Source organism: Oncorhynchus mykiss, chromosome 12 (genome assembly GCF_057628025.1).
Source record: "Oncorhynchus mykiss isolate SJ-2025 chromosome 12, ASM5762802v1, whole genome shotgun sequence".
NCBI lineage: Eukaryota > Metazoa > Chordata > Actinopteri > Salmoniformes > Salmonidae > Oncorhynchus > Oncorhynchus mykiss.
In genome coordinates, this window is record NC_143033.1 from 12,463,306 (window position 1) to 12,486,825 (window position 23,520).

Here is a 23,520-nt window from a genome sequence, read left to right on the forward strand (position 1 = left end):
GGAGCAGGGGGTTGGGAACCTGTATTGGAGCAGGGGGTTGGGAACCTGTATTGGAGCAGGGGGTTGGGAACCTGTATTGGAGCAGGGGGTTGGGAACCTGTATTGGAGCAGGGGGTTGGGAACCTGTATTGGAGCAGGGGGTTGGGAACCTGTATTGGAGCAGGGGGTTGGGAACCTGTATTGGAGCAGGGGGTTGGGAACCTGTATTGGAGCAGGGGGTTGGGAACCTGTATTGGAGCAGGGGCAGGGGGTTGGGAACCTGTATTGGAGCAGGGGCAGGGGGTGGGAACCTGTATTTGAGCAGGGGGTGGGAACCTGTATTGGAGCAGGGGCAGGGGCTGGGAACCTGTATTGGAGCAGGGGTTGGGAACCTGTATTGGAGCAGGGGTTGGGAACCTCATGTGCAGAGTTGTGTAATCAATGAGTTTCAACTTCCTCCCACTCTACATCAGCGGTAGTTGTTACGCAGCTCTACAGTCACGCTATACCCTCGATACTAGGGCTGACCCCAATTGGTCGATTGTTTGGTCGATAGGCTGCTAGTCGACCAAGGTAGCGCGCGCATATATGTATGTATGTATGTATGTATGTATGTATGTATGTATGTATATATATATGTATATATATGTGTATATATATATATATATATATATATGTATGTATGTATGTATGTATGTATATATGTATATATGTATATATGTGTATATATATATATGTATATGTATGTATATATGTGTATATATATATATATATATGTATGTATGTATGTATGTATGTATGTATGTATGTATGTATGTATGTATGTATGTATGTATGTATATATATATATATGTATATGGCAGTGGGGATTACACAGTCCAAGAAGGGGAGTGTGGCTGCAAAATTGTCTTTTCCCAGAATGCGTTTTGTCCCGCCAATTTGTGCACATTCATTGTTTCATAACTTCATTGTGCGAATTGTTTGCATTTGATTGTTAGTGTAAATCAATTCCCCATTACATATATCACCAGTAGTACATTTACTGTTAATTCCTATCATTTCTAATCTACAATGTTAATTTCTGTTAATGCCTTCAACATATTATTACAATCTTTTGCCGTTCTCATTGTCAGAGTGGACACATTGTTTGCAGAACGCAAAGTCATGCTCTGATTCCGAGAAACACAAAATAGGCCTACCTGATTATGCAAATAGCCTACAGCTGTGTCTGTCCTGAGCTCACTGGTGTGGAGAAACTCTGAGGGCCCAGAGTATTTTATACAATGTCGCAAGTTAGCTAGCTCAAGCTTCAGCTGGACCCAAGTTAATAGTTGATGCAATGTTTCAAGTTCATTGCAGACAGGCTATGCATAGACAATGTGATTTATAGAGTATTTATTTTCAGGATATTTTCTACCTGCAGGCTGCAATGTTTTTATTTGTTGGCTTTATAAGCTACTTTTTACATAGCTGGCAATGGCAATAGAAGGTACTTTGTAGGTTTGTATCATTTTCATTTATATTTGGATAGAACATTTACAATACGAACCGTTATTATAAATGAAATGAAACTGTGTATATGAAAATCATAACTGGCATGCAGATCGGTAGAAATGGTAAGATAAATTGGCATTCAACATGAGAAAGGTTGCTGACTCTTCGTGTAGCCTTTTACCGGCAACTTCAGGAGAGTAGTGGCAGAATCTATGAAAGCCAGCAGGAGGAAGATGGTCGGGTTAAAGTTGTTATCTTCCCTAGATCTCTGATCTCTTTGTGTTTTTATTTAATCAAACAGGGAGCTTAAAGCATCAGACAAGCTCAATGCATCAGACAAGCTCAATGCATCAGACAAGCTCAATGCATCAGACAAGCTCAATGCATCAGACAAGCTCAATGCATCAGACAAGCTCAATGCATCAGACAAGCTCAATGCATACAGAGCATTCGGAAAGTATTCAGACCCCTTGACGTTTTCCACATTTTGTTACATTACAGCCTTTTTCTAAAATGGGTAAAGTGTTGTTTTTTCTCTCTCATCAATCTACACACAATACCCCATAATGACAAAGCAAAAACAGGTTTTTAGAAATTTTAGCACAGTATAAATACCTTATTTACATCAGTATTCAGAACCTTCGCTATGAGACTCCACATTGAGCTCAGGTGCTTGGATATCATTAAAACTCATAGGGTGTACCCAGGTATGGAAAAATACAAGTACAATTCTACCAATCACTTTAGTCGAGAGAACAGATTACTTTCCGTCGACCAATATTCATTATTTTGTCGGGGACAGCCCTACTCGATACTGCAGCAATTTTTTATTTACATTTATTTTTTACCACAATGTGAAGCCTTGCCTGTTGGAAACCTCAAACTCACACAGTCATATGACTGAAAAAGTTCTACCACTCAGACCAGACGCTTTGAAAAGCTTGTAACAGATATTATTCTGAAACTGTTCAGTTCAGCCCTGCAGGTTTAAAACAGCACGCGTATGTTGTGCTATAGTCTTATGCCCAGCCTAGCCACGTTTATACAGACTCTGCTTCTGTTTCTGTCATTGAACAGAGAGGTCAGTCTGTAACCACGCTGGGTTACTTTGGTATTGTCCTGGGTGCATTTGTTCCACGGGTGTGGACAATATCTATATTTTAATATGCACACTGGCATACCATACCACTTGGAATGAAGCAATGTATTGGGCATGTATTGTCAGTTCTATATTAGCCTGCATATTGGGATGTAGCCAATGATTTATGCCAGTGCTCTATGGTAGGTAGTGGTGCTGTAGCAGGCTAGTCTTTGCGTCCTACAGAGACACTGAGTGGCAGAGCTCCAGGCCTGGACACTGAGTGGCAGAGCTCCAGGCCTGGACACTGAGTGGCAGAGCTCCAGGTCTGGACACTGAGTGGCAGAGCTCCAGGCCTGGACCCTGAGTGGCAGAGCTCCAGGCCTGGACCCTGAGTGGCAGAGCTCCAGGCCTGGACCCTGAGTGGCAGAGCTCCAGGCCTGGACCCTGAGTGGCAGAGCTCCAGGCCTGGACCCTGAGTGGCAGAGCTCCAGGCCTGGACCCTGAGTGGCAGAGCTCCAGGCCTGGACCCTGAGTGGCAGAGCTCCAGGCCTGGACCCTGAGTGGCAGAGCTCCAGGCCTGGACCCTGAGTGGCAGAGCTCCAGGCCTGGACCCTGAGTGGCAGAGCTCCAGGCCTGGACCCTGAGTGGCAGAGCTCCAGGCCTGGACCCTGAGTGGCAGAGCTCCAGGCCTGGACCCTGAGTGGCAGAGCTCCAGGCCTGGACCCTGAGTGGCAGAGCTCCAGGCCTGGACCCTGAGTGGCAGAGCTCCAGGCCTGGACCCTGAGTGGCAGAGCTCCAGGCCTGGACCCTGAGTGGCAGAGCTCCAGGCCTGGACCCTGAGTGGCAGAGCTCCAGGCCTGGACCCTGAGTGGCAGAGCTCCAGGCCTGGACCCTGAGTGGCAGAGCTCCAGGCCTGGACCCTGAGTGGCAGAGCTCCAGGCCTGGACACTGAGTGGCAGAGCTCCAGGCCTGGACACTGAGTGGCAGAGCTCCAGGCCTGGACACTGAGTGGCAGAGCTCCAGGCCTGGACACTGAGTGGCAGAGCTCCAGGTCTGGACACAGAGACACTGAGTGGCGCCAGTCTCCACTGGTGTAGTTGAAGGCAGTAGTTCATACTTCACTACAGTGCCAGGGTAAACGTACAGAGGATATTAAGAGGTAGATTAAACAACATTCTCCTCCATGACCAGAGTCAGAATTATGTGTGATTCAGGCACAGTACTGGCGATAATGGAGTGGTTTTAAACTCTGTGAATGAGACCTTTGTTGGTATTCAAACATCACTAAGTGGTGCCGGGAGAGAGAGAGAGAGAGAGACTGAGAGAAGTAGAGGGAGAGAAACGGAGAAGTAGAGGGAGAGCGAAAGGCAGAGTCCTGGCTATTCGCCTGTGGGATGTCAGGGTGGGTCTATCTGGGCTGAAGTTCACTCACTCTCCATGGTTCTCACATGGTCTGTGTAAGGCCGCTCAATAAAACATCCATCAAAACCAATCTGACTGAATTGTATGTTGACTGTGCAGCCAAGTAACCATGAGAGAAAAACATTTTCATAGACCTTGGTGTTGATATAACAATTAAATGGATAAGCCTATTTTGGGAGAATGGATGACAGTCTGTGTCTGCCCTTATTGTCCCCTGTCTGTCTGAGTGTTCCTCTTGCATACTGTATCAATACACCAGTGACAGGGATTGTTCCTTGCTGACCTGGTCTGTCTGGTCGTCCTCCTGCAGGGTGTACGTCGCCTGGAGCTGGGGGAGCTCTACTTTGACGTGAGCCTGCTGCTGTGGTGCGGTGCCCTAGTCTACCTCACAGCTAACGACCTCTGCTCTGCCTACGTCCCCATGCTGATGGTGGCCTTCCCTCTGACCACCAAGCTGCTCCTCGCCAGGGAGTTTAAACTCAGAGGTGAGGAGGGAATAGATGGATAGATTTCAGACACCTTGAGTTTTTACACATTTTGTTACGTTACAGCCTTATATGAAAATGTATTTGATACATTTTTTCCCTCATTCTACACACAACACCCCATAATGAAAAAACAAAAACATGTTTTTAGACATTTTAGAAAATGTATAAACTTTTTTTTTATAAACCTTATTTACATAAGTATTCAGACCCTTTGCAATGAGACTCGAAATTGAGCTCCGGTGCATCCTGTTTCCATTGATCCATCCTTAAGATGTTTCTACAGCTTGATTAGAGCCCACCTGTGGTAAATCCAATTAATTGGACATGATTTGGAAAGGCACACACCTGTCTATATATAAGGTCCCACAGTTGACAGTGCATGTCAGAGCAAAAACCAAGCCATGATGTTGAAGGAATTGTCCGTAGAGCTCCGAGACATGATTGTGTCGAGGCACAGATCTGGGAAAGGCTACCAAGAACAGTGGCCTCCATCATTCTTTAAATGGAAGAAGTTTGGAACCACCAAGACTCTTCCAAGAGCTGACTGCCTGGCCAAACTGAGCAATCAGGGGAGAAGGGCCTTGGTCGGGGAGGTGACCAAGAACCTGATGGTTACTCTGACAGAGCTCCAGAGTTCCTCTGTGGAGATGGGAGAAACTTCCAGAAGGACAACCATATCTGGGGCACTCCACCAATCAGGCCTTTATGGTAGAGTGGTCAGACGGAAGCCACTCTTCAGTAAAAGGCACATACTTGGAGTTTGCCAAAAGGCACCTAAAGGACTCTCAGACCATGAGAAACAAGATTCTCTGGTCTGATGAAACCAAGATTGAACTCTTTGGCCTGAATGCCAAGCTTCACGTCTGGAGGAAACCTGGCACCATCCCTTTGGTGAAGCATGGTGGTGGCAGCATCATGCTCTGGGGAGGTTTTTCAGTGGCAGGGACTGGGAGACTAGTCAGGATAGAGGGAAAGATGAGCGGAGCAAAGTACAAAGAGAATCCTTGATGAAAACCTGCTTCAGAGCGCTCAGGAGGTTCACCTTCCAACAGGAGAATGACCCTAAGCACACAGCCAACACAACACAGGAGTGGCTTCTGGACAAGTCTCTGAATGTCCTTGTGGCCCCAACCAGAGCCCAAATTTCAATCCGATCGAACATCTCTGGAGAGACCTGAAAATATCTGTGCAGCAACGCTCCCCATCCAACCTGACAGAGCTTGAGAGTATCTGCAGAGAAGAATTGGAGAAACTCTCCAAATACAGTTGTGCCAAGCTTGTAGTGCCATACCCAAGAAGACTCAAGGCTTTAATCCCTGCCAAAGGTGCTTCAACAAAGTACTGAGTAAAGGCTCTGAATAAATATGTAAATGTGATTTTTAAGTTATTAAATGTTTTATAAATATGCAAACATTTCTAAAAACCTGTTTTTGCTTCGTCATTATGGGGTATTATGTGTAGATTTGATGAGGGGAAAAAACTATTTAATCAATTTTAGAATAAGGCTGTAAAATGTGGAAAAAGTCAAGAGGTCTGAACACTTTCCGAATGCACTGTAGATCGATAGATAAATTGCTTCCCATAAGGAGATTCCTTTTCATGAACAATAAATGGATACAGGTTATTGGATAGACGTGGATACTGTTCAATGCTCCCATTGTTATTATGAAGTGTGATGTTTCAATCAGAAGGTTGTCAGGTCATTTTCACAGCTCAGCAGCAACAACGATACATTAATGTATCACATGATTAGTTTTGAATTGAAAGAGTTTTATATTGATCTCTTATTTGTTTGGTGCAGGTGAAGTACTCTGTTCTCTACAAGCTGGGTCTGGGTTAATTAATGTATCTCTCCTGTGTCTCCAGGTGCATCGGTGAAGTACTCTGTTCTCTACCAGCTGGGTCTGGCTCTGCCCTATGTCCACTTCATGTTCCTGATCTGGGTAGTGTTTGAGATCTTCACGCCCATCCTGGGGCGCAGCGGCACAGAGATCCCCCCTGACGTGGTCCTGGCCACCCTCGTCACCCTCGCCACACTCTTCCTCTCCTCCTTCTTTGTGAGTAGAACCATGGTTAATACTAGCTAGCTTTCCAAAAGAGGGAAGAGCACAGGAACGTGTTCCTGACTGTAGTCGTTGTGGAAATAACATTCCCATAGAAACCTTTGGAAGCGCCAGCATAGCAATATTTATTACAATACAATACCAACCAGGTCAGCAGCAACTCCCCTCTCCATCATGGAATGGAGGATATTAGGTAGAAAAATGAAATATCATATAATCTGATGACTTTAAACAGCTTTGAGTGATCTGATGTGTGTTTTTGATTCTCTCCCTCATCCCTCTCTCCCCCCAGCTCCACTTCATCTACTTGGCTAGGTCTACTAAGTGGCTGTTGGCAGGTCTGGGAACAGTGTTCACTGTGTTTCTGGTGCTGGTGTTGTGTGGAATGTTCTTCCCCTATACAGCAGACCCCTCGAGCCCACGCCCCAAACGGGTCTTTCTTCAGGTGAGACCATCTGACACACACCCGACCTCTCTGGCCCACACCTCAAACGGTTCTAGTCCCAAGACCATCTCAGGCACTTTCTGCTTAGACGCACACACACCTGACAACATTGAATAAACAATTATCTGATGCATTGGTCTTAGTGTGTGTATCTCAATGAATTAAATACAGACCTTATGTTACAATGACAACCTGGCAATGTTGACCGTCTTTCTGCCTGCTCCACCAAGCACATTTTTATTTATCCAGGACTTAAGAACAAACACACTCTTATTTCAAATGAACAACTGTGTGTCAATGTTGACTGAGTCTTTCTGTCTGCTCCTGCTAAACATGTACTTTTGAAACAACTCCCCCCTCGGGTGTTCTACCATGAGTTGCTGAATATCTTTTCACCTTTTCTCTCTTCCCTTCCTGTCAGCACACCACTCGTACCTTCCATGGTCTGGATGGCCAGGTGAAGAGCAGAGACTCAGGTCTGTGGATCAACAGCTTTGACTACACTGGCATGCAGCACATCACGCCTATCATACCAGAGATCAACGACACTATCAGGACCAGCTGTCAGGAGGACAGGCCTTTCTGTGGCTACCCCTGGTTCCTACCGGTCAAGTTCCTTGTCAAGTGAGTCATACCCATAGAACTAGGAATTAGAATATGTAGTATACAGTGTATTCGGGAAGTATTCAGACCCCTTTACATTTTCCAAATTTTGTTACGTTACAACCTTATTCTAAAATACCCCAAAATACCCCATAATGACAAAATAAACAACTGAAAAATCACATTTACATATTTATTCAGACCCTTTACTCAGTACTTTGTTGAAGCACCTTTGGCAGTGATTACAGGCTTGAGTCTTCTTGGGTATGACACTACAAGCTTTGCACACCTGTATTTTGGGAGTTTCTCCCATTCTTCTCTGCAGATCCTCTCAAGCTCTGTAAGGTTGGATGGGGAGCGTTGCTGGGTTCAAGTCCAGGCTCTGGCTGAGCCACTCAAGGACATTCAGAGACTTGTCCCGAAGACACTACTGCGTTGTCTTGGCTGTGTGCTTAGGGTCATTGTCCTGTTGAAAGGTGAACCTTCACCCCAGTCTGAGGCTCTGGAGCAGGTTTTCATCAAGGATCTCTTTGTACTTTGCTTCGTTCATCTTTCCCTCAATCCTGACTAGTCTCCTAGTCCCTGCCCCTGAAAAACCTCCCCACAGCATGATGCTGCCACCACCATGCTTCACCGTAGGGATGGTGCCAGGTTTCCTCCAGACGTGAAGCTTGGTATTCAGGCCAAAGATTTCAATCTTGGTTTCATCAGACCAGAGAATCATGTTTCTCATGGTCAGAGTCCTTTAGGTGACTTTTGGCAAACTCCAAGCATGTGCCTTTTACTGAAGAGTGGCTTCCGTCTGACCACTCTACCTTAAAGGCCTGATTGGTGGAGTGTTGCAGAGATGGTTGTCCTTCTAGAGCTCTGTCAAAGTGACCATCAGGTTTTTGGTCACCTCCCTGACCAAGGCCCTTCTCCCCTGATTGCTCAGTTTGGCCGGGCGGTCAGCTCTTGGAGGTTCTAAACTTCTTCCATTTAAAGAATGATGGGGACCTTCAATGATGCGGACATTTTTTGGTAACCTTCCCAGATCTGTGCCTCGACACAATCCTGTCTCGGAGCTCTACAGACAATTCCTTTGACCTCATGGCTTGGTTTTTGCTCTGACGTGCACTGTCAACTGTGGCACCATTTATATAGAAAGGTGTGTGCCTTTCCAAATTATGTCCAATCAAGTTGTAGAAACATCTTAAGGATGATCAATCGAAATAAGGTGCACCTGAGCTCAATTTCGAGTCTCCTAGCAAAGTATTTCTATATTTTATCTTTTATAAATTTGGGGAAAAAAGCTATTTTATCAATTTTAGAATAAGGCTGTAACAAAATGTGGGAAAAGTCTAGGTGTCTGAATACACTGTATACTAATTTAATAGGATCTCTACGGGCACACATGGCGTAATTAAATAACACTTATTATTATATTGTATCTCAAAGGGGTTAAAATGTGTTGTCTATGGCAACAAAATGCTGACGTATTTGGTTGTGTTTCATAAAGGAGAAACTATTTTACTGTGTCATGCACATACCATATATTTATTAGACATGTCTGGCAGGTATCGACTGGTTTAGCAAAAATAACGGCATTGTGTCAATTTCCTTGTTTTCAGGAAGAACTGGTACCTCCCAGCCCCTGAAGTCTTTCCCAAGTCTCCCATCGAGTTTCAGGTCCTTTCTAAAGAACAGACAAAATGGGGCACAGTGAAGATTACATTTGAAGTCAAAGGTGAGATTATATGAACATTGAACACATGGTATTTATTTTTATTTTTATTTAACCTTTATTTAACTAGGCAAGTCAGTTAAGAACTAATTCTTATTTTACAATGACGACCCTTCATCCTCTACCGCTACAGTGCCTTCAGAACGTATTCCCACCCCTTGACTTCTTACACATCTTGTTGTTTCAGCCTGAATTTAAATTGAGATTGCTTGTCACTGGCCTACACACAATTGCCCATAATGTCAATGTGGAATTATGTTTTTCTAAATGTTTACTGAATTATTAAAAATTAAAAGCTATAATGTCTTGAGTCAGTAAGTATTCAACCCCATTGTTAAGGCAAGCCTAAATAAGCACAGGAGTAAAAAGGTGCTTAACAAGTCACATAATAAGTTGCACAGACTCTCTCTGTGCAATAATAGCATTTAACATGATTTTAAATGAATACCCCATCTCTGTACCCCAAACATACAATTACAGTGGGGCAAAAAAAGTATTTAGTCAGCCACCAATTGTGCAAGTTCTCCCACTTAAAAAAGATGAGAGGCCTGTAATTGTCATCATAGGTACACTTCAACTATGACAGACAAAATGAGAAAAAAATTTCCAGAAAATCACATTGTAGGATTTTTAATGAATTTATTTGCAAATTATGGTGAAAAATAAGTATTTGGTCACCTACAAACAAGCAAGATTTCTGACTCTCATAGACCTGTAACTTCCTCTTTAAGAGGCTCCTCTGTCTTCCACTCGTTACCTGTATTAATGGCACCTGTTTGAACGTGTTATCAGTATAAAAGACACCTGTCCACAACCTCAAACAGTCACACTCCAAAATCCACTATGGCCAAGACCAAAGAGCTGTCAAAGGACACCAGAAACAAAATTGTAGACCTGCACCAGGCTGGGAAGACTGAATCTGCAATAGGTAAGCAGCTTGGTTTGAAGAAATCAACTGTGGGAGCAATTATTAGGAAATGGAAGACATACAAGACCACTTATAATCTACTTCGATCTGGGGCTCCACGCAAGATCTCACCCCGTGGGGTCAAAATTGTCACAAGAACGGTGAGCAAAAATCCCAGAACCACACGGGGGAACCTAGTGAATGACCTGCAGAGAGCTGGGACCAAAGTAACAAAGCCTACCATCAGTAACACACTACGCCGCCAGGGTCTCAAATCCTGCAGTGCCAGACGTGTCCCCCTGCTTAAGCCAGTACATGTCCAGGCCCGTCTGAGGTTTGCTAGAGAGCATTTGGATGATCTAGAAGAAGATTGGGAGAATGTCATATGGTCAGATGAAACCAAAATATAACTTTTGGTAAAAACTCAACTCGTCGTGTTTGGAGGACAAAGAATGCTGAGTTGCATCCAAAGAACACCATACCTACTGTGAAGCATGGGGGTGGAAACATGCTTTGGGGCTGTTTTTCTGCAAAGGGACCAGGACGACTGATCCGTGTAAAGGAAAGAACGAATGGGGCCATGTTTCGTGAGATTTTGAGTGAAAACCTCTTTCCATCAGCAAGGGCATTGAAGATTAAACGTGGCTGGGTCTTTCAACATGACAATGATCCCAAACACACCCACCGCCCGGGCAACGAAGGAGTGGCTTCGTAAGCAGCATTTCAAGGTCCTGGAGTGGCCTAGCCTGTCTCCAGATCTCAACCCCATAGAAAATCTTTGGAGGGAGTTGAAAGTCCGTGTTGCCCAGCAACAGCCCCAAAACATCACTGCTCTAGAGGAGATCTGCATGGAGGAATGGGCCACAATACCAGCAACAGTGTGTGAAAACCTTGTGAAGACTTACAGAAAACATTTGACCTCTGTCATTGCCAACAAAGGATATATAACAAAGTATTGAGAAACTTTTGTTATTGACCAAATACTTATTTTCCACGTGAATAATAAATTCATTAAAAATCCTACAATGGGATTTTCTGGATTTTTTTTTCTTATTTTGTCTGTCATAGTTGAAGTGTACCTATGATGAAAATTACAGGCCTCTCTCATCTGTTTAAGTGGGAGAACTTGCACAATTGGTGGCTGACTAAATACTTGTTTGCCCCACTGTATCTGTAAGGTCCCTCAGTCGAGCAGTGAATTTCAAACACAAAAGACCAGAGGTTTTCCAATGCCTCGCAAAGAAGGGCACCTATTGGTAGAACGGTAATAAATGTAAAAAGCATACATTGAGTTCCCCTTTGAGCATGGTGAAGTTATTAATTACACGTTGGGTAGTGTATCAATACACCCAGTCATCCTTCTAACTCTGTTCCTGGAGACGAAGGAAACCGCTCAGGGATTTCACCATGAGGCCAATGGTGACTTTAAAACAGTTAGTTTAATGGCTGTGATAGAAAACTGAGGATGGATCAACAACATTGTAGTTACTCCACTAATTGACAGAGTGAAAAGAAGGAAGCTTGTACAGAATAACAATATTCCAAAACATGCATCCTGTTTACAACAAGGCACTAAAGTAATACTGCAGAACATGTGGCAAAGTAATTAACTATTTGTCCTGAATACAAAGTGTTATGTTTGGGGCAAATCCAATACAACACATTATTGAATACCACTCTTCATATTTTAAAGTATAGTGGTGGCTGCATCATGTTATGGGTATGATTGTAATCGTAAGTACTGGGGAGTTGTTTTTTTTAAGTACTGAATGCCTGAAAGCACAGGCAAAATGGTCGAGGAAAACCTGGTTCAGTTTGCTTTCCACCAGACACTGAGATTTAATTCACCTTTTAGAAGGACAATAACCTAAAACACAAAGCCAAATCTAGACTTGAATTTCTTACCAAGAAGACATTGAGTGGCCAAGTTACAGTTTTGACTTATATCTGCTTGAAAACCTATGGTATGACCTGAAAATGATGATCAACAACCAATTTGACAGAGCTTGAAGAATTTTGAAGAGAATAATGGGCAAATGTTGCACAATCCAGGTGTGTAAAGCTCTTAGACTTCCAAAGGTGATTCTAACATGTATTGACTCAGGGGGTTGACTACAGGATTATAATAAATATATTAATTTTTTTTTACAAATGTTAGAATTGTTGTTTTTTCCACTGACAGTGTTTTGAGTAGATCGTTGACAGAAAAATGACAATTAGTAAAACAACAAAATGTGGAAAAAGTCAAGGGGTGTGAATACTTTCTGAAGGCACTGTAGGGTCCATTACTCCAATCCTCTATCACTACCTGCTGTAGGATCCAATCCTCTATCACTACCTGCTGTAGGATCCAATCCTCTATCACTACCTGCTGTAGGGTCCATTACTCCAATCCTCTATCACTACCTGCTGTAGGGTCCATTACTCCAATCCTCTATCACTACCTGCTGTAGGGTCCAATCCTCTATCACTACCTGCTGTAGGATCCAATCCTCTATCACTACCTGTGTAGGATCCAATCCTCTATCACTACCTGTGTAGGATCCAATCCTCTATCACTACCTGCTGTAGGGTCCATTACTCCAATCCTATATCACTACCTGCTGTAGGGTCCATTACTCCAATCCTCTATCACTACCTGCTGTAGGGTCCGTTACTCCAATCCTTGTCCCTCTTTCCAAATGTTGTGTGAGAAAAGGCAGTGTCTAGGAACCATAGTTTGTGACATGCATTGTGTGTGACTATGTCCGTCCCCCAGGTCCCAGCCACATGTCCCTCTACCTGAGACCCCACCAAGGGGCCTCTCTGTCCAGCTGGTCGTTTGGGGATGGTGTTCCCCAGTACCACCTGGCTGGAGAGTACTTTATATTCTACTCCCACGGCCTGGATGCCCCCGCCTGGAACTTCTGGTTCGAAATACAGGTACAGAATATTAGGGATTTAGGATTCCAAACAGGCAAAGCTGGTTGGGATAATGTCACGACATCAGTTTTACCTGCTGGGTTAGCACCCTAATTAACACATTCCTTTTTTCAGCTTGGATTTAATGCACAGTGTACTTTCAAAAGTTTCAGAAGAATTTGTGCACGAGCCTTTGGAGGAATGCTTGTCTTTGTGTGTTTGTGTACAGTGTGTTTGTGTACAGTGTGTTTGTGTACAGTGTCTTTGTGTACAGTGTACTAGGGGTGTGCCGAGTACTCGGACAAAACAAGTATTGTAATAGATATGGAGAATTTTCAGAATACGATTAGTATCTTTTTGTAATTATCCATGATTGGCAAAAGTATTTTTCAGCTGCCAGAACACATCTCTTTCACTCTGAACAACTATTGGCTAGTTCTTTTGTCTGTAAAGAAACAGGCGGGGTATCGGTTGAACCTGCTGCAATGATTGGATTAGAACAAGCCGCTATCATCTCCCCAGACAGATGCGTCCCTGTTTCACTCAGTCACCTGTCTCAGGGCACAAGTCTCCCTTTCTCCAAACATCGTGTATGAATCAGAATCCGTAGCTATTCATTGTTGTTTAATCTAGTTATTTCCTGGTGGAGGCCATTATGGTTGTTTTAGTCTGTCGACTTGGCGTTGTTTAGTAGGACTACTTGGTCTGTAATGATTCCATTGCTTTACGTCTGTTGTGTCGTGATCCAAGCCTATGCTTGCTGTTATTTCTTCTCACCCCAGGCATATTTCCCGAGTGACAAGTTTATTTTGATTGTACAAATGTTGTGGCATCATTTCCTAGAATTCTACACATATTGCCACGGAGCTGAGAGGAAATGTGCAGTTTTAAAGCTGATTTCCTGCAATTTTACACATTTTGCCATGGCTTATGCTATCTGAGTGACTCAAACAACACAATCAATGGGGGCTCCATACTCTGTCTGTATTCGATAGAATGTTGCTACCCCAAAATTACCCTTTTCAAACAATTTTCTTGTTCACTGCATGTTTTAGTCAAATACAAAATTAGATTGAAGAAAAGTACATATCTAAAGATGACTTTTCAACATTGCCTGAATCTCGCTAATATTGTAAAGCAACCCTCATGCCCCATTTCATGACGATGCTATCCACGTGTGTGCTAGCCTCTAGCTAGCTACCGACCGCAACATTAGCTAGCTAGCCAAGACTAACTACAGAAACCGATTGTACAGCTACAAGTAGTGCTTACCTGTGATTAAATGTTTTCCACACACATAGCTATGTGTACTTGGACACCGGGTAGCCAAAATTCCCTGACTCTCCCACGCTGAATAGCCTGAAGCCACAGGGCTCTGCCCACAGGCTCTATTTCCCTATGTGGGAGCAGAGCAAACTAGAGTTTTGGGATTTTTGACCTGGTTTGATGTACATTGCAGTTTTTCGATTTCTGTATGATTTAAAAATCAACTAAGAAGTTGGCTCTTTTTCAGGGGAATCAATTGGAAAGACTGATTGGTGGGCGTGGTCTAGGGGATCTTATGACGTGAATATCGACTGGGAGTATGCATGACATTTTTTATTTCAGATTCTCCCTGGCTGTCTAGTTTTTATTTTGGTGGTTGTTAGTTCTCAAATCTTATTTAAAAAATATGTTGGTCAATTATATTTTCTACTAACTTGGTTTTAGTCTTTGGTTTACACTGAAAATGAAATAAATCATTTGTTGGAGTGGCGGCAACGATTTGTGAATATAGGGGAAACACTGTCCATATATGATTGTGTGTTTTAATATGTGTATATATATATATTTCTCCTCTCCAGCCTCCCAGAGAAGAGGATCCGTCAGGCCCAGAGGGAATGATCTCAGTAGCCATCTCATCTCATTACTTCTTTGGAGAGGACCAGAGGACTGTTCAGCTAGAGGACATGCTGAAGAGGTTCCCTAAATGGGCCTTCCCCTCTTCCTGGGTCTCCACCTATCACATGTACCGATACTGACACCTAGGCCTATCCGATGTACACACTGGGAGGCACCTACCACATTTACCCATACTTGAAATACTGGGCCCGTTGTTGGGCCTGCTTCCACACACACATTTGAGAGACCCGACCATCACTGTGTCAATAGCTAACAGGAGGGACATTAAAGCAACATTATTTATAAACAGTAACAGTAGGACTAGGGAACGGTCCTTATAAACAGTAACAGTAGGACTAGGGAACGGTCCTTATAAACAGTAAGACTAGGGAACGGTCTTATAAACAGTAACAGTAGGACTAGGGAACGGTCAACCAGTGTTCAGTAGAGTTCCTTTATTGTGAGGATGAGGGTAAATAGGTAGTTAAAAAAAAAACTATTTTTCTTCTCGCTCTCTGACAAACTGTTTTGCATGTATGGCCTTGCATGTTCCATCTCTGGCAACAAGCACGAGGTCTTCAGCGTCACTCACTAGTTCAGTTAAAAGGCTACTTCCTTACAAAATGAACCGTTTCATGTTTTTACATTTTAAATAAGAAACAAACACAAAAAACCTACGGAAGTCGAAATTCGTTAAGATGTCAAGGCCAGTACAGTAGTCTGAAGGCGAACAGGATTGAATTGTTCCAGTAAAGTGAAAGCCTTTTGTGTGATTTACTTACGGTGAGCTCGCTAATGTGCCAGGATATTTTGACTTGTTTTAACGAGTGATCGCAATGTCGAAAATAGAAATTAAGCAATTAACTCATCACCGAATTAATAAATCTTTTAGCTGGGTATTGCGATTTTAAACGTATTTTCTGTCCATCAAGAAACACACTGATTTAGATAGTTTGGTTCTCTTCAACTCAGTCATAAACTAATGGTGCTTTTGACATTTTCCTCAAACTCTGAACCACAGTGCTCTAACCTCCTAAACAACTGCAACAAGGCAGTTGTTTTAATGCTGTGGCCCTTTTTCAAAACAACACCTCACCAACTCCAATTCATTTTGTCCTACTGATGTCCCTCATCAATGGTACTTCCTGTTAACAGTCAAATGGGTTTAAAAAAAAAATCCTACTTCACATGGTGTGTTTTTGCCCATCATGTGCAAGGTGTATATCAATATTTTACAGTGGGATATTATAATACTAGTTGCTGATGTCATAAAACAGACGGACAACACCCTTTCTGGTGTTCTAATAAGTTTATTCCGATGGTTGAAGCCTGCGGTGAGTGGGTTGAAGCCTGCGGTGAGTGTGTTGAAGCCTGCGGTGAGTGGGTCAGACTCTTGCACATAGTTCCTGAATTGACCCCCAACCCGGTTTAGAACATCATGGTGTTTGACTGCAGGACAGCAGCTCCTGCGAACACTGAGGTTGCGCAGGGTCTGTGTTCATAAAGAGTCAGAGTGCTGCAACAGGATCAGTTTAGCCTTTTAGGTCATAACAAATACGGATAGAGGGGGACCTGATCCGAGATCAGTACTCCTACTTTATGAATAAAGCCAAGCTATTTTCTTTGTACCTGCATGGTGAAGTCTTCATAATTAATATAATTCGCAATATTTTGAAACAGCACTCAGAACGGTTGTTACACGCGGCTAATAGTTTACTGTCGTCTCTCCTGCTTTCCACACCAAGCCCCACCCCGTTACTCAAGCAGCACATTTTATTTGATTACAAAAGTTCACCTAAGTGTTTATCGCAATTCCGTTTTTTTCCCCATATCGTGCAGCCCTACTTGATGGCTCGATGTGTTACCTCTATGAAGTAGGTATTTGGGGTTTTGTGAAGACTGACCAGTACTTGAGATTTGATAAGGATTGTTACTAGGCAACTGGGGTGTTGATTTGGGCAGTCTCTTGGACTACACTGCTGTGGCTAGTACCAGTTTGTGTTGAACAGTCGCCTTGTTTTGAATCCAGCGATGCATCCTCTCTCTCTCTGAGCAGGTGAAAGGATGGAACCAAGCTAATGTGCTTTCTAGGTTCTAGAATGCCACATGGTTGTAGGCTAGAGGGATCGGTTGGCGTCATGCATCTTAGACATAAGGGGTTCTTGCCACATGCACTTACCTGTAAAAAAAAAAAGGTCTTAGCAGGATTGTACAGCAACATTTTGTAAATTATGTAGTTAAGGGTTTAAAAAAACGATTTGTCATATCCATCACTGTGGTGAAAAACACAACCCAGTATACTCTTAAATATGCATGATGAATACAAGGTGATGTTTTTCTTGAGAGGAAAGGAGGAAACTAACGAGCACACGTCTAAAGACCTTTAGCTAGTGGCATCGTTTAATGAAGTTTTGTTTATGCCTGAACTTGCACCCTATTGACAAGAGCCGTATAAAAGTAGTGCACTAATACAGGGAATAGGCAGCCACCTTAATCAGAGGTATATCAACAGCTCAGGCCTGATGGATGAAACAAATATACAGGTGTAATTTAAACGTTTAGAAAATGTATTGATTTATTTCTATCAAGTATGGTGGGATCTGTAATTTAGGTTAAGAAATATCCCCGTAGGTCCTGATTCTGTAATTACAAAACGATTGGTGACTAATGTTCAGGTTCACTACCCCAAACCTTCCCGTTGACTCAAGCGTACTGTACACTGCCTTCTTAAAAATATAACTTCATGTTTTGTATGGATTTCTCAACATAACTGTGTTGAAATTGTAAAGTGATTTTTGGTTTATGGTAATGACATTTGTCAGTACTGTCAAACTTTTCTTATGCAGTCATTTATCATAACATTTATGATTTTACAAACAAACAAAAGTAATGCAGGGAATCAATCTGATCGCACCTTGTCGGCAATGTTCACTCGTTCGTGGTAAACGCTGGCTACATGTTGCTTCAATAATGCATTTCCATTAAAATGGTGCATTGCTGCCAAAACGCGATCAGATTGAATCCTGGCATAAATCCCCACTCAATTCAAGCAAACATAAAACATTTACTGTAAATATGATACTGACATTTCTCGAGCCTCGTCCTTTTTCAATACCAATATTAAGGTGAAACATTTCATTGAAACCATTTATGGGTCTCAAATGTTAATTTTGTAGAATGATTGTGAGAAAGGATCTACTTTCCTTAAATTCTTTAATATGCCTGAATAAAGGAAACATTTACCTGCACTTCAGTTGGAAAAGTGGTAACTGAAATGCATCCACGTTTGAGTGATTGAGTGTTTGCTGGGACATGTTCAATTTCGTTCGATGCAACTACAGTATCTATGCCTATTTTAACTGCAGTGTACTCTTGGGTCACTGAATAAAGTGCAGTTTTGTATAACATGTTAATTATTTAAAAGCAATCATACTTTTGTAAATTTTTTATTTGATTAATTTGTCAACTGGGAGGGTTACATCTAACCTTTTCAAAATCAGTAATGTAATCCCAGATGGGATTAACATGGTTGATTTGGGGAATTGTGTAACAGGGTATTTTGATTACAAAAATAAACTTGAAATGAACACTTGTGTCCAGTGATTTACCACCATGTAATACATGTTGCTTTTAGTTGTCTTTAACAAAAATTAAATATCAATGGTGATGCAGGAAATACAAATAAAATGGCCTTGGTTTTAAAAAATAATTTATTGTTTATGTACAGGAAAAATTAGAAAACCAAAATGAGTAGAAAAGGCAAATTGTACAAGAAACAGTATCTAATACTGTACACTGCATTGAAGATGTCCACCTATCGTGACCCAGGGAATGTTACTGCGTCCAGATATGCTATTCTTTACAATATGAAGGAAAACAATGTCCACCTATCGTGACCCAGGGAATGTTACTGCGTCCAGATATGCTATTCTTTACAATATGAAGGAAAACAAAAGACGTCCTTCATGCAGATTTTGTATGAAAAGAGTACCGCTGTCATCATGCTTTTCCCCAACAGCAGAGACAGACACACGAAACAATAGACTTCTAGTCCTCAGATGGAAACATGAAATGTGTATAATCAGAATATCAATGTACTAACTGAAAAATGTGTTTAAAGCAGCAATGGTTCTATCTTTCATCAGAGGGGTTCATTTTACCTCTGCATATACAAGCACTCAAGTCACGTTGACCCAAGGCCTCAGAACATGTCTTTGGTTAGCCAACAACCTTATTACGTTAGGTAAACTTCACAGCTGGGGTTTGTTGTGGGCTTGAGAGCAGACAGTAAGCTACTGCATCTACTGTACTGGCAGCAGAGGACAGATGGTATAGAAGCACATCGATGCTGTGTAGTTAACTGGCGTCCCAGTTCTGTTTGTGCCGTGTTGCCAACATGACAATGACAGAAATGGAGTTGGTACAGTAGGACGACACGAACCAGTCTGGGACTCAGGCTAGTGTACAGTCACGGCCAAAGAGGTTCTCGTAAAAACAACGCTGCAGAACAATACAATCAGAATAGAGGCAAATACACACTACAAGCACAGTGAGCTGCAGCAAAATGTTTAAAAATACACACTACAAGCACAGTGAGCTGAGGCAAACTAATATTTAAAGTACAAACGTTTTGGTTGGTATGAGTGACAGTAAAACATGTGGAACTGAATGTAAATAAAAAAAAATTAAAGGCTGAAACAAAGCAACGTTTCAGAATTGCACAGTTTAACAGTGATGTACTGTAGGTAAGTGGAGACCATGCACAGTTTAACAGTGTTGTACTGTAGGTAAGTGGAGACCATTAATGTACTGAACCTAGCTGATATAGAATACACACAGTAAAGAAAACCGCTGTGTTCACAGAGCACTAACAATTGTCTGGAGAAACAGCTGATCCAGGACCAGTATTTCCATTTAGAGCTCAATGAATACATGGGGCCCTGTTCCTAGATCAGCGTTCGTACTCAGTTGCTTTGTGGATATGAGCCAGAGTTTTGCCGGCTGTTAAAGATGGCATCTGCAGTAGGGTGGCGCCACTGGCCGCCCCACCACCGTTGTTGCTGAGGAGCGTCGTGCAGCATGGTGAAAACAAGGCAGTACATATTAAGCTCTTCTGTCACGTGTCCAATGATGTCAGAGGGGGAAAAAATAGTAACCGTTGTTGTAAAATCACAAATGGATGTGGCTGTTTCACCATTGATTCCCGTTTGAAGGTTGAGAGCTCTATGCTGGTCAGGAGGCGGGATATTGACCTGGGCCTGAGAGAGCTCTATGCTGGTCAGGTGACAGGATATTGACCTGGGCGCTGGGCCTGAGAGCTCTGTGCTGGTCAGGTGACAGGATATTGACCTGGGCCTGAGAGCTCTATGCTGGTCAGGTGACAGGATATTGACCTGGGCCTGAGAGCTCTGTGCTGGTCAGGTGGCGGGATATTGACCTGGGCCTGAGAGCTCTGTGCTGGTCAGGTGACAGGATATTGACCTGGGCCTGAGAGAGCTCTATGCTGGTCAGGTGACAGGATATTGACCTGGGCCTGAGAGCTCTGTGCTGGTCAGGTGACAGGATATTGACCTGGCGGGATATTGACCTGGGCCTGAGAGAGCTCTATGCTGGTCAGGTGACAGGATATTGACCTGGGCCTGAGAGAGCTCTATGCTGGTCAGGTGACAGGATATTGACCTGGGCCTGAGAGAGCTCTATGCTGGTCAGGTGGCGGGATATTGACCTGGGCCTGAGAGAGCTCTATGCTGGTCAGGTGACAGGATATTGACCTGGGCCTGAGAGAGAGCTCTATGCTGGTCAGGTGACAGGATATTGACCTGGGCCTGAGAGAGAGCTCTATGCTGGTCAGGTGACAGGATATTGACCTGGGCGCTGGGCCTGAGAACGACTACAGTACAAGTTGAGGCAAAAGCAAATAGTTCTGTTTTAGTTGCTTTGATATAGCCGAAATAAAACAATTTGAATGAATAATGAAGGCTAACATTTTCCCATTAGCAATAACACCACAACCAATAAATAATAATACTGACGATCATAAAAGATTCCATGTGAGGATACTGTACTTAGTCTTTACTGTTCCACATCATACACACAGGAGCTGCTTCTGAAAGCAGCGTCAGTGTTGGAGATATTTTCAGTTTTACATGATCGAGATTTTGGTATGTTACTGCCATGTTACCATGGTGATAACAACCAAGCCCTTACAGACTTAAATTCTTATAGAAACAATGTCAGAATACATTAAATAGTATAGGACCTATTCAACTCCACAGCCATTGCTAAGTAGAGACCAACACAATCCTACCTTAAGAAAACGATACTGAAATGTGACATTGAATTAACACCAAAGTGTGCATCAGTTGGTGTTTTCTCTATTTAAAAATGGGGCAAATAAAAATCATCTCTGGCATGACATCAACACAAAGTGAATTATGAATATAGTTTGTCTCAGTTTGGATCCTCCAGCATGACGGAAGCCAACTGAACAGTAATGCTTCAATTCTAGAGCCAATCCTAAAGCATGTGTGTAAAGACGCAGGTCAGGATGGCCATAATAATTTGGTTTGTCCTCAGAGAATGGTAGATTCTCCCTTCAGGGGTCAGTCATGGTTTGGTTGAGGCCTGGTCAGGCCCTCGTCAATATCATTCACCTCCAATCCAGTTCATCACACACACGTCTTCTCTCTCCTCCAACAGAATTCTCACACTAGTCTTTAATATCTTAGAGAGGGGACTGACATCGTCTCATGAAGTAATGTTGTAGAATAATATCACATAATTGACCAAGGCATCAGTAAATGTCTTTAAATCCACGGTACAGTCGGAGGTAACACACACACTTCATTCAGTGCATCTCAGAACTTGTCCAGCACATTTCAGGGGCGATTCCTTGCAAAAAGTTATATCTGAACTCAGTTGCACAAACTGTGACAAAAATATACAGTTATAGGTTGAACTTTCTGTAATGTGGAATGAGCCAATTAAGCTTAATATGTGACAGGTCTGACAGACAATAACCCGGATGCTTTTTGCCCAGCACGTCGTCACGGCGATCTAACATTTTTATCTAGACACTATAGCCCAGACAGCATTTCTCTGATCTGAAAAGCATATTTTGGTAAAATGCTAACTTGCAACACAAACTGCCTGCTTTAGTCCCAGAATAAAGCCTGACTAGCCCAAACTCAGTCTGGTAAATTCTTGTCTGTGAGCAAATTTCTTTAAAAAACAAAGTTTACTTGGAGCAAAATAAATAGGAGGTTAGAAGCACGTCATTGATCATATCTATACTTTAGGTAAGATTTTTTGTTTGTTATGAATCGGCTGTGTCCTGACTAACGATGTCTGCAATGACTCAACTGGACAATACTGACACTCTTAAAACACAAGAGCCCACTCACTCACTCACTCACTGACCCTGCTCCACCACCGGGATGAACGAGTATCCGGACTGGAGAGAATGTCCTCTTGCGTTTGAGGCTTCCAAATGTTACACACAGTGTAGTAATACACACAATACCATGACACACACAGTCTCACACACAATGGACAATATCAGAGTCCACGTGAGTCAACAAACTGGTTCCAGACACACAGAGTTTAGTCTGAGACTTCCAGTGTCTCTCTTCCTCATCCCGTGTCCCATCACGCCCACCCAGCAAGGTCAGAGGTCAGAAAAGGGCTGTATTCATCAGGGCTTACCGTAGCAAAAAGTTTAAGTCAATATAGTCAGTCCCTCCCTGTTTCAGTCCATTTTCTTCCGTTTGGTGCCTAATGAACATGACTCAGGTCAGGACTGGGCATGTCAGGACAGAGTGCAGTCGTACACCCCCTCGTCCACCGCCTGTTCCTCCTGCTCCTCTGGAACTCCGCTGTCCTCTGTCCCTAACCCCCGAGGGGGCTCCAAAGGAAGGGCCAGACCCAGGAGAGCAGGCCCCCTACTGTCTTCCGCACTCGGGCCTCCGGGCTGGGGCTCAGCCAGCTTCGAGTTGGAAGCCCCTGGCAGGAAGGCTTCAGGCTGGATCTGCTCTACAGAAGTCTCTATGAGCTTCTGTAGCTGGGGCCGGATCAGGTTCAGGAAGGGCTTATAGCCCAGGCTACAGGGAGTGGAGAGAAGGGGGAGTCAGTATCAAGCTCACAACATTCATGAACTTCACTGTGCCCTTGCTACAGCTGCTATAGAATATGTAACATCCTTTACACTACAGTTCCACTAGTGTTCTGGATGAATACAAATCAGTTTTAATAATGCAGATATATTGTGGCTTCCATCAATGTAATTGTCTGCATCATTTCCAATCCCCCCCAAAATATATTTTTTGTAAACATATACACTATGTCCTTGTTTTTGAAAGAAAAGCTAATTTTTTGTCCATTAAAATAACATCAAATTGATCAGAAAAACAGTGTAGACATTGTTAATGTTGTAAATTACTATTGTAGCTGTGAAAGGTAGATTTTTAATGGAATATCTACATAGGCGTACAGAGGCCCATTATCAGCAACCATCACTCCTGTGTTCCAATGGCAC

At 43.0% G+C, this 23,520-nt stretch overlaps 2 protein-coding genes across 4 annotated transcripts in view; one reads left to right on the forward strand and one right to left on the reverse strand.

The window, feature by feature from the left end:
• LOC110536969 (endoplasmic reticulum metallopeptidase 1) overlaps positions 1–18,574 on the forward strand; it is a 48,954-nt gene extending 30,380 nt beyond the window's left edge. The window contains exons 10-16 of the mRNA XM_036936926.2: positions 4,287–4,461; positions 6,331–6,521; positions 6,820–6,972; positions 7,394–7,596; positions 9,186–9,301; positions 12,964–13,127; positions 14,951–18,574. Of these exons, the coding sequence (XP_036792821.2) occupies positions 4,287–4,461; positions 6,331–6,521; positions 6,820–6,972; positions 7,394–7,596; positions 9,186–9,301; positions 12,964–13,127; positions 14,951–15,127 (1,179 nt within the window). The 3' untranslated portion in view covers positions 15,128–18,574. The remainder of the gene's footprint in view (positions 1–4,286; positions 4,462–6,330; positions 6,522–6,819; positions 6,973–7,393; positions 7,597–9,185; positions 9,302–12,963; positions 13,128–14,950) is intronic.
• A 105-nt stretch (positions 18,575–18,679) lies between these two features.
• LOC110536968 (guanine nucleotide exchange factor subunit RIC1) overlaps positions 18,680–23,520 on the reverse strand; it is a 92,824-nt gene continuing 87,983 nt past the window's right edge. For 2 of the 3 annotated variants that reach the window (XM_036936920.2, XM_036936922.2), the window contains exon 27: positions 18,680–23,086. In XM_036936920.2, coding sequence (XP_036792815.2) covers positions 22,795–23,086 — 292 coding nt within the window. In that variant the 3' untranslated portion in view covers positions 18,680–22,794. The remainder of the gene's footprint in view (positions 23,087–23,520) is intronic. The other variant, XR_016484873.1, reaches the window with a different exon arrangement.